This window comes from Montipora capricornis, chromosome 12 (genome assembly GCF_036669925.1).
Source record: "Montipora capricornis isolate CH-2021 chromosome 12, ASM3666992v2, whole genome shotgun sequence".
Classification (NCBI taxonomy): Eukaryota; Metazoa; Cnidaria; class Anthozoa; order Scleractinia; family Acroporidae; genus Montipora; species Montipora capricornis.
Genome location: NC_090894.1, coordinates 15,409,408 through 15,420,919, shown reverse-complemented (window position 1 = coordinate 15,420,919; position 11,512 = coordinate 15,409,408). Strand labels below are relative to the sequence as shown.

At 38.7% G+C, this 11,512-nt stretch overlaps 2 protein-coding genes across 2 annotated transcripts in view; both read right to left on the bottom strand.

Annotated features, from left to right (window-relative positions):
* Window positions 1–1,018: 1,018 nt before the first annotated feature.
* Window positions 1,019–6,666, bottom strand: LOC138026273 (potassium voltage-gated channel subfamily A member 1-like). Its single transcript, XM_068873545.1, has one exon. The coding sequence runs from the start codon at window positions 4,706–4,708 to the stop codon at window positions 3,416–3,418; it is 1,293 nt and encodes a 430-aa protein (XP_068729646.1). The 5' UTR covers window positions 4,709–6,666; the 3' UTR covers window positions 1,019–3,415.
* Window positions 6,667–6,805: 139 nt separating this feature from the next.
* The window catches only part of LOC138026277 (transmembrane protein 26-like), a 6,907-nt gene continuing 2,200 nt past the window's right edge, over window positions 6,806–11,512 (bottom strand). The window contains exons 2-5 of the mRNA XM_068873550.1: window positions 11,053–11,197; window positions 10,303–10,468; window positions 9,889–10,043; window positions 6,806–9,088 (exon numbers count right to left, since the gene is read on the bottom strand). Of these exons, the coding sequence (XP_068729651.1) occupies window positions 8,540–9,088; window positions 9,889–10,043; window positions 10,303–10,468; window positions 11,053–11,197 (1,015 nt within the window). The 3' untranslated portion in view covers window positions 6,806–8,539. The remainder of the gene's footprint in view (window positions 9,089–9,888; window positions 10,044–10,302; window positions 10,469–11,052; window positions 11,198–11,512) is intronic.

The window sequence follows — 11,512 nt, the reverse complement described above, 5'->3', positions numbered from 1 at the left end:
CAGCTCCTTAAACCGACATGTAGCTGCCTCTCTAACTCCCCCTCGGGATTATTCTCCGACGAATCACAATACAGTGTATCCATCCGAAGGAGGAAAGCGTTGGAGGTTTCGTTGTTTGCGGTCTCGGTCGTTTTGCAGACAAAAGCTTCGGTTTTTCGGTGTAGGTATCTTTTGTGGTTTGCGGTCTTCCTCTTCCTCAGTGTACGACAGTAATAAGTACAAGAATGACTCCATACCCAGTAGCCCACAATTCCAATAGTAGTTCTATGTAACGGCATTTTCACAGATCAAGCTATTTTTAGACGAGTTCTTAAATATGAGTTTGGCTTGCATAAGTAAAGGTAGGTAAAGTCTGCTTACGAGTCAAGTTGTCCATTAGGCCGGAGCTTGTCCCAGTTTCTGTAGCATGAAGCAACTAGGAGTATATCTACTCCCCACTGGATCGCTTGCTATTCCAACGCAGGGCTTCCCCCAGCATTAAATTCACCGGTACCCACTTAAAACACCTGGGTGGAGAGAGGCACCGTAAGAGTAAAGTGTGAAAAAGACAACTAACGCCCGAACCCGGACCACTCGATCCGTAGTGGAGCGCACTAACCATGAGGTCACCGCGCTTCCCACGAAAGGAAAGGAAAGGAAAGCAACTTTATTTTTAAGTGTCTAGTCGTTCTAGCGCTGGAGCACTAATTGGGAGCACTGTAAACTGAAATTAACAATTAACGCAAATCAAGTCAAATGTTGGTTTGCACAAGCGACCATTATCAATTACACGGGTAATAATTTCTCATGCCAGCTGCAGACTTGTGATAAGTTGGAAAGGCCTGATTTGGATTCGCGGGAAAATCAATCTAAAAATAACTTGGTCTACAATGAAGTTGTATACGCTCCTTGTCATGGGCTCATGAACTCGAGGATCCATAAAGTTGCGATTTCGGCAAATAACTCCGAAACAATTTGCCAAGCAAACACGTAAGAAGTTAAAGAGAATTCTACTTCAGATTATTCGTCTTTTGTATCATTTTATTTTCTTGGCTTTTTTGTGTGAATGCTTTAAGTGGTATAGTCTCACAGGTACCATATAGGTAAGGAGCAAAATTCCTTTTTTGGAATATTTTATAGAGGGTATTACATGGCCGCTTGGGGATACGAATTTTATCTTCGAGAGTGAGATACCAGCACGAGATATAGATATTGATTATACAATTATTGATGAAATGTCCAGATTTAAGGTGATTCCTCAGTATCGTACTGCGCATATGATGTATCGATATTTATAAATTGGATCAAATTTGCAACATCGTAAATATGGCGTATGTCGATCATACACGCTGAAACAGTTCTCAAGTTGTGAATGACCCATAATTCTTTGCGAATAAGAGCGCGCATTCCGAGAGATGGCGAATTTTGTTGTTTTGATCTACAATAATCGAGATAGACAGGTACGATGGTGGTTTACTCTTAAACGAGCACGGTGACCTATATTTTTTATTCCATAATTTTGGTGTACAAATTATCCCCTTTGTCACAAAAAAATAAATAAATGAAAAAAATTTATTGCAAGGAAAAAAGATATAGCTAAAAACGTACACAAAGCCCCTTACCAAAGGATGTAAATTATGATATTGAAAACATGCAACGACTCGAGAAACGTTTTGAGTCGCCATCGTTTTAAGTTGAATGATTTTTCCCTAAACTCTTTAAGACAGTGTGTTCCATATGCCCTAGACTTTCTACCTATCAGGTGTTTTCAAGTGTTACTTTAAAAACCCTCTCGTTTAGCTACCGCAAAATGTACCCGGAGTAGATGAAATAAAGCGCGTGATTAGTATCAGTACAGGCATCAATAGGGTGAGATTGGCCCATTGTATCTCTTAAGCAAGCACCGTGACATATCTTTTTTATTGTAGTTCTCAAAACAGGGATTAGTAGGGAACATTCAGGGAAGGTTTCAAGAAAATCGTTCGACATTTTTTTTTCTGAGGAATCACCTTAAAACAATTTGTTTTGCTCATTTTCGAAATGATGAAAACGCGGTCACCAACCGCTAAAACACTCATGTTGTGTAACATGAAACAATATATGAAAGTTATGAAAAACGAATCATAATAATGTAAAATTTTGTAATAAAAATGTTAATGTGGTAGGGAAGAATTATACTAAAGCACAAAAGTATCTTACAATGAAGAGCAAGCTCGCGTTTTATTGGCTAATAGTGTTCGTTTTTAGTAAAAGGAAATATCCTAGTATTTAATCAGTATCTATATAATAAACAAAAATATATTGCTCCCACCAAACACCTGTTCTTTTACGATCTGATTAAAGGGCATGATCAAATTTCTTTTATTTGAGTTTTGGGTCAAAACATTGCGAGACCGTATTCAGAGAATTTCCCCGGCTTTTAGAATCAACCAGACTGACAGGATGTTCAGACTTCCCGCTGTGTGTACCTCAAGAAAAAGTGAAATCGAAACTTAGGGCAACTAGACAAGAAATTATAGTTATTCGGTGACGTTCAATTTTAAACAAGATGTTTATGGTTACAGGACATGAGAATTTTTTAGATTTCCGTGACATATGATCTGTTTCTTTCCATCGATTTGTTAGAAACTAAAACCATCTCACTTTACCATCTCACGGAAACAGTTATTGTGATGCTAAATACCCTCAGGCTAACAAAAGTTTTAATCGATACATAGTTATTGCTGTAAAAAGGAAGACACGAATCTCAGCCAGCCAGTATCGCAATTTTCATAAACCATATTTTTTTTTAAAAAAAAACACTAAAAATGAACTGTTCTGTCGGTCTTCAAAAGCCTGCTTACTTTTGTGAATTTTAGTTTACATGTATTGTTGCACTTCTAAGATAGAAGGTCAAAGTAAATTATGGACGAAAACACGAACAGTCTTCTCGCAGCCTCAAAGAAGGCTGGGTCTACTTTAGGTAAACTGATTGTCTTATTCCGTTGTCGACAATGATGCCTTGTCCATCCTTGTTTTGTTTTGTTTTTTTAAATAAAGTCGAGCGACAAGTGACATGCAAATCATTTCGATGCGTAAATAGTTAGTGAAATTAATTTTCTTCCATTGAATATATTACTCAATATTCATTACTAAAGAGCTGAAGGTCAATTAAAGATTATCCAAAAGTGAGAAAAATCAGTTTAACAGTATGTTCGTCGAGCAACTCAACTTTCTTATACTCTTTCAACTTCATACAAAACGTTTTTGTGCGAAAAGTTTGAGACTGAAAAATTAAAAGAAACCTAGTTAACATTCTCAATCGATTTCCCACCTTTGTTTAATTCTGATCGGCGGACGTGTTAAAGACACCTTTTTGGTGTTTTATGTGAAATGTAGCGGTCTTCGTTCTGTTTGAATTTCCCATTTTATTCCTCTAGTTCTGCATCCTTTCGGCTCAAAATTTGTAACTTGACAATTTTTTCCTTTTTTTCTTTTCGTAAAAGAAGCGGAACTTCGTGACAATAACAGGGCTTGGAAGAGCTATTACAAGCACACCTGCTAAAGTGCAAATGGCTCCTAACAGCTTTCCCAGGGTTGTACTAGGTACCATATCACCATAACCCACATTCGTAAGCGAGATAATCACGAACCAAGCAGAAGCTGGAATACTCGAGAACTCGTCTTTCTGATCTTCGTGCTCGACGTAAAACGTCCAGCCAGAAAAGATCGCTGTGGTTATTAGAATAAAAAACATGATCATGATTAGTTCGCGCCATGTTGCTCTAACTGTTTTGGTGAGGACTTTCAGCTCGTCTAGATGTCGAAATAGCTTGAACAATCGCGAGACGCGCAAAACTCTGATGGCTTCAATTTTGTCGAAAGTTTTCTCATCGTCCAAGATGAGGTGGCAGTAATATGGTATGAGTGAAGCAAAATCAATTAAGTTTAAGACATCGAGCACAAACTTCAACTTGTCTGGACAGGAGAAAATCCGCAAGCCATATTCTAACGTAAACCACGATATACAAACCGTTTCTAAAAGATCGTAAACTTTCCCGTTCTCTTCCTTATCTTGTCTCACCGTTTCCGCGCATAAAACGACGATTGAGAGAGAGATAAAAGTGACCGAAATAATCGCAACAAATCGAGAAATTTTTGACAACGCTGGATATTCAAACCACAGCCATATCTTTGCTAAGAAAAAGTTTGTTGGTAGCGTAACTTCTTCATCGTCGTCATCTTCAACAGCTCCCTCGTCTCTCTTAAATTCGTTTAAAGTTTCCTCTCCAATCTCAAAAAACTTCAGTTCATCGCAGAAATCTTGCAATCCGATATTATCCGGTCGCGTGAGTAATCCATTAGATTGGTAATAAAACAGAATGGCATCGAATGCGTTGCGGTTGCGATTAAAAAAATATTCGTGTCGCTCTTGATCATAGTATTTCGTTCTCTTGGCGGGACTTCCAAGGAGAGTATTTGGAAATCGCGCCAGTGTCGAATACAGAGTTTCATACATTTTCCCGCTTATGTTGATTTTCACTCGCGCTTTACTGGATATGAGATTTTTTTCTAAAGCACTCGATGTTTCTTTAGAACCTAAGGCAACTTCTGGACAGCTTGCTCGCCGGTTGTAGTTTTTCGTATACAGTCTCGGTCCTGTTTTGAATTCAACTGTAGCTCTCAGTGCAGATTTCATGTCGGCTCTAACTTCAAGAGCTGAAGGTTGTCTGTTTATATATTGCAGCATATCAACAGAGCAGGCCCAAGATATCTCCGAAACCGCAGCTTATCTTGCCATACTGAGCATCAGTGCTTTGTGTGTGGAGCTTGCGGGACACTGAAGGGAGGAAATTCTTTGACTGTGAAGCCACCAACTGCGTCAATCGCGTTTATAATGACTCATATACAACTTTCTTTGACGGCTGTTGCATTATTAATTTTCTTGTTTGCACCATGAATAAATTGCCCACAAAGATGCTTAATTAATATTTCACGAAAGAACTTACCCTCGACAGCTCTACAGAGCTCAAGTTGGGAAGCCTACAAAATGCCCGATTATGTGATTGTTACAGTTTTGGCCGAGAAACAATCACGTTTCATTAAGATCAACCTGTTTGCGGTGAAACGAGTATATCGACCTTACGGTTTTGAAAGTTGATGCTCATCTGTTAGACAAAGAGGAAAATTAAAACCCTAATCAATGTGCAAATTTTAGGACTAAGCATACTGTGTAATTTGATCTATGCAAGCTGTAAGAAAAATTGTAATTTAAGTTCTTGTGATGTGATTCTGTGCACATAATTTACAAAATGTGCTGTAACTTTGGGCCAAATAGTTTGAAATAAACTTTGTAGTAGTCATTTTAATAAAGCTGCATTACATATCGGCATTCCTTTAATGAGACTCGTTATGTTGGCATGAGAATCGTTTGCGGGGGCTGCGAAAGCAGGAACTCTAACATATTCCAGTTATTGTCTATTCAGCAAATTAGAGGCAAATGGAAGACATAAGGTACGAAAAATTTACGAAGCACGCAAGTTTTTCGGCATTATATCTGAAATCTGAATTACGCAAAGACTCGGATTCGCGTTCAGATTAGCCCACCTACCCAAAGAAACAAAAATATTTAGTCCTAAGCCAGAGGATTGAATCACGTATTAACCACTCTCTCCATCATTTCCACACCATGGCCATTTGTGAAAGGATATCGAGAGTTGAAGAGGAAAACTTTAAGGGTTTTTTATCTCCTGAACGGATCCAACAAACTCAACACACTTCACTGACAGACTCTCATATGCACACGGTCAAATTTACTCCTCGCTAGAACTGTCAATGTTGACGTGTGTGATGTCACGCAATACTAACGTCACTCACCACACAGTTAATTCTGACGTCATCATGAATTTCCATCTGCAGTTGTTCACGATTTATAAGTGAGCGCATGCAGACTCGAACTTTCATTTTCACAAGAAAAAGAAAAACTTGCCAATCCTCCACGATGTCTGACAAAACTGCTGGAGAACGAAACAAAAGGAGTTAGCCAATAACATATCTATTGTCTTCGTCCACCAAAATGGCGGTGAGAACGTAAGGTCAAAGATTAATAGATAACTGGATAAGTTGACCATAACCCATAATTTAATTGAAGTGCATCCTCCTTAAAAATAAATATATTTCACGATAAAAAAGTACATTAATATATACATAATACGAATAGAAGCAACTACATACATCCTACATATTAATTGAGGCGCTAAGTCCGATTGTAGAACTTCAATCTTTTTCAAGTTTCTCAATACTTTGGATACACCTTATTCCAAAATGGCAACCATTTTAATTTTGTGGTCAAAAATTTCTCGATTTGTTGCGATTATTTCGGTCACTTTTATCTCTCTCTCAATCGTCGTTTAATATGCAAATTAGCCCTTGTTGTCTCGTTCAAGGTTAAATATGCTCTGGAATTTTAAGCTTAAGTTTTATTCAATCGTAGACGCGAGTTATAAATCTTTGCCAACCAAGTTGAAAGATAATGCAAGTTTCTTAAATTAGTTTTTAGCTCTCTAACATTCTAGTGACTAGTAGTTTAGGCATATTATAGTAGAGCGGTTTTCAATCCAGTGTCGAAAGTAATCAGCGAATTGCTTTGGTTTTGCATTACCTCACTCAGTGATTGGTCAAAGCTCTCGCGCTACATTTTCAACCAATCACATTAGGTGGAAACAAAACCAATCGTGGCTCGCACATTTTCCCGCGCTTTGTGTCGGCTACGTGAAATTACTTCGAGTTTTGATTGGTTTACTGGATTGTCTCCCCCCTTTTCGATTGGCCAAAGTAATTACTTTGGTGATATGATATGATATTTTATTATTTATGCACGGTAAAATCATCAGCTAAGATTACAAACAATGCTAAAATCTAAATTACAAAAGGTAAAATTTTAAAATGATTACAATAAAATACAATTACTATAATACTATATTAATTCTAAAGCTGCTTTCCATGAATGCCGTGCTTTATACTAAAATATGTCTTTAATCAGATTTTTGAAAAGCCCAAGAGACTCTGCTTGTCTCGCTTTGAGGGGTAAGCTATTCCAGACAGTAGCACCTCTATAGCTGAAGCTGTTTCTATAATAATTTGTCCGTGGAAACGGAACATTAAGCTTTCTTTCAGAGTCTCTTAAACTATAAACAGATTCGCGGTTTGTAAATTTAGAACATAGATATTCCGGTGCTAGCCCCTGAAGACACTTATAGACCATTGTGGCCAGCGCAATTTGTTGCTGGCTAACTAGATTTTTCCAGCCTAAAATTTTGAATAGCTCGCTAGCATTTGCATCAAAATTAGAGAAGGTCAAAACTCTGGCTGCTCTATTTTGCAGTTTTTGTAATTTGTCATGTAACGTGATACCACAGTTTCCCCAGACGACATTGCAGTAGTCAAAGTGCGGTTGAAGTAAAGCGTGATAAATAGAGCGCAATGTCGTCTGAGGAACGAGATGCCTTATACGTTTGAGGGCTCCAATTCCAATTGGTTTTGGTTTTACGACACTCGATTGAAACTCGCTCTAGTATGTAATTTTAGGGATTTGTACTTTAATTTATCTAAGCGTCTTTTGTAAAGACACGACCCCATAAGCTTTGTAGCTTTAAACATTATCGTGTTTAAATAAAGGTATATCTATCTATCTATCTATGTATCTATCTATGTATGTATGTATGTATGTATGTATGTATGTATGTATGTATGTATGTATGTATCTATCTATCTAAACAAAAGAACACTAAAACGACGGCCATTTTGGAATAAGGACTCACCAGTCTGTCTTAGAAATTAGAACAGAACGGACATAGTAAACCACGACAAAGCAAGTTCATATTGCAAGCGCAAGGACCTTAGCACTGACTGGATATGATACTGCCTCCTCCTCAGGCGTTTCGAGAGACGAGCGCGAAGCGCGAGGAACCATGGGAAGCAAAAAGTTCCCTTCCTCCCTCGCGCGCCCAATGGTTTTCAACGGAAAGACGTAACGCCCAGTCTGAATGGGCAAATAGGCACTGGTTCAAGTAAACGAAAATTTCCTTTCCCGCTCATATGAATATTTCACGCTTATTTCACACCAGTCCTTCTCCCATACGATTTTTCTCACTCTTTTGCTTTGTGCTTATTGTTTTGCTTATCTCACAAGTGGGATTCAACCTTAATAGAGCATCGAAAGTAATTGGTTTGCATAATTACGCCTGGGCTCGATTACCAGCCGCTGTTTCGAGAAATGAGCCAGCGCTCACTCCCGGAGCCATGGCCGTCTCTTTTTGGGGAGGATACCCGAATTCGAGTGAGCGGGGGAAAATCGAGCCAAAATTACGCCAAGTGATTGGCTTAAACATCTCGCTCCACATTCTTAGCCAATCAGATGTGAAAGCCAAACCATATGACTTGCTCATTTTCCCGCCCTTGGCTCAGGCTTCATGTATTTGCCTCGCGTTGTGATTAGTTCGCCGAAGGAATGATCCTTGTTTTCCCTTTACGGCATGCGTAATCAATTGATAACAATTGTCTTGAATTTTAAAACTAAATTTTACGCCGATGCGTTCGTCATGGAGTAAAAATCTTCGTCTTCTTCATCGTCTTCTTCCACGTGAGACTCCATGACTAAAACCACTAATCTGTAAATAAGCAACGCTAACGCGATTGCGTTTTTTCCTGTAAAGAACAAGTGCAGGGTGGTCGCAACACCGTAAGCAATTATCAATACAAGTCGCACGATTAGAAACGGTCCATCTTGCATCAACATCAAAGTCAATATGGAGTACAAGTCTCCGTGAAGTTTTAGTTTCTGTCTTCGTTTTATGTGTTCTTCGAGCGCTTCTTCTTCGCGTTTTACTTCGCGTTGGACTTGCACAACTTCCAGAGCGGTATCGTGAATTGAGAATCTGGCTTGTCTCCCGCGAGACTTGTAAGCCTTGAGCTGTTTCAGTTGATCAACGGCAGCACGCAAGTCTGTGTTTTTCTCTATTTGAGCAAGGTCAGCTTTTTGCTTTTCGGCTTTTTGTACGATGAGTTTCTTGATGTACTTTGGAAGTTTAGTTTCTTGACTTTTCGTTTCTTCTACGACAACTCTATTTCCCTGCGTATGCAAAGAAAAAATGTACTTTAACAATTTTTCAACTGAAGATGAAAACCAAAATCCAATGAAAAGACGGACTACATTTTAGCACTCCTCCGTCTAAGTCGTTTACGATGGCTAACACAAGTTAATGGCTAACAAACGTTCTTTCACTTGTTAACCCTTCAAGACACAATGAAGCGAAGGAAAAAAAGCATTATTTACTAATGTGCGGCCTAATCACGAACGGCAAGCGACCAAATGATCACCGTTTGGAGCTTACGTAGTACATTTTGCCAAGGACATTCGTGTCCACCGGAACTTAATGCTTCCTAGCAGTAGTTTCTAGTTTAAAATTTCGCTTAAGGACCCTTAAGGACGGTGCCTACTATTGTTATTGCGCATGCGTTCTACGCATCTCTAGATACTCGTTTTTCCTATCGCCGATGCTTACTAATACAGGGATATTTTTGCGCAGTTTAAAAATGTCCGGAAAAAGTAGATCTTAGTAAGTACTCTTGGTATTCAAAAAGAAAATCGGGGGTAACCATGCATTTTTGAGAGATAATTAAGTTTAAATTTGAGAAAGAACGCCATACTTTGCTTTGTATTTTAAAGCTTTTTACAAATATTATTCATGAATTATCTTTGAAAAATGCGTGGTTACCCCCAATTTTCTTTTTTAATTTCAATAACACTTGTTAAGATCTACATTTCCTGCATAATCACACACCGGGGCACAATTCTAACCTCCTAGGTCGTGGATGGACATGATTCCAAATCTTATAAAGGCATTCAACGACATTAAAAGAAATCGTTACCTTTTCAAGTTCTTTGGAGTCTGGTATAGTATCTGCTGTGGCAGTGAAAACCAATGTGAACTGCAAGAACGACCACGTGTATGTAATCAGGACAGCTATGGCCACGCCCTCCTTACACCACAAAATAGGATTATTGTCGAAAACTTCAAAGAGTTCTGAAATTTAAAGTGGTTCTCAAGAATGAGATAGAGCACAACCAGGCCATCGAAATGGAGGGTTCTATGGCCAATCCCCAAGCGCAATAATGCAAGAAAAGGGAAATCACTTTAAAAGACTCTTGCCGTTTTTCGACATCGAAACGCCGGTTCCCAGGGCATCATAACGTCAGCGCTTTCTGGTGAGAGGGACTATATTGTACAGAAAACAGACCGCGACATCGACCGGAGAAATTATTATCTACTCATTTTAACTCACCCATAATGTCAGCGGCATTCGCCACGTAAACCAAGAGCAGGGAGGATAGCTGGTCACGTGTTAGTTCTCCTCTAGGTAAAAGCCACCGTCCCACAATGATTAGCAAGATGAGGCCCAATTTGGACCATTTCTGCGCCAGCTGTCCAGAATCGATACTGATAATTACCTGATAAACAGAAATCAAAAAAATCATATTTTCAGGTGAATCCCGCATATCAATAGCGCCTTTTACGGTAAACGTCAGAATTTTCGTTTCATGGAAGTTTAGCCTTTTTATAATATTAGTACAAAAAAGAAGCACATGTTATTGCGTGAGTCTGGACAAAAAGCCGAATTATATTGAATTTTAGAATTAAATCGTCCTAAAATCAATCGTAAATTGAGTGATCATTGGCTCGAAGGGTTCTAAGGTTGTAAGGTTCCAAACTTGAGCACAAATCTCAGAGCTACAATCTTTGACAAAATAACATGAATCAAATTAGTAGCCCCCCTCCTACCAAAATCAATGATGAATCCGCGCACAAGTTGAAGCCCGCAATTTTTTCATCATTGAAATTGAGAGGAGGGTTGGTCTTCATTTTCCATTTGAAATGCCCAAGGTTGTAGATCAGAATGCCTCAAACAGACATTTGGACACTAGGTGTAGTAAAAGTGAGAAAATTGTATTTATTTTCTTCGCTTTAAACTAGGATTAGTAGATTTCCCATACAAACCCTATAAGTCGTCACATCAAATGAGGATTCAACATACCCCGCCGAATTGATAATAATTTTTTTCCGCATTTATTTCACAATCATCAGCACCATCTTTGATTTTCTCATTCAGTATCCTTAACTCCGCGATCCAAATGGCCGGCAAAACTGTCACAATGTAGAAGAAACTTCCAGGCCAGAAGCTAGGATGTAAGCATATATAGTAAAAAAAAAACACATTGAATAACCTATAAGGTACGACAAGAACGATCTGGTGCCACCTTTTAATCTGAGGCTACGTTCACACGGTACCGGACGAATTTTCTACCGGTTGAAAATTTGACCGTACATTTTGTTCGCACGGAACCGTGCAATATTTTTGCTCTGTTCACACGGAACTGACGAACTGGATTAAAGTTTAACCTTTGCCAGTGGCTTTACAATCTGTTCATGAGCAGAACGCGACTTTACGAAATCCAAAATGGCGTCAAGAAAGAGAAAGGCTAAGGATAGTAGCT

Coding starts and splice junctions, on each gene's coding strand:
- LOC138026273 (XM_068873545.1), bottom strand. CDS start 4,708: ATGCTGCAATATATAAACAGACAACCTTCAGCTCTTGAAGTTAGAGCC.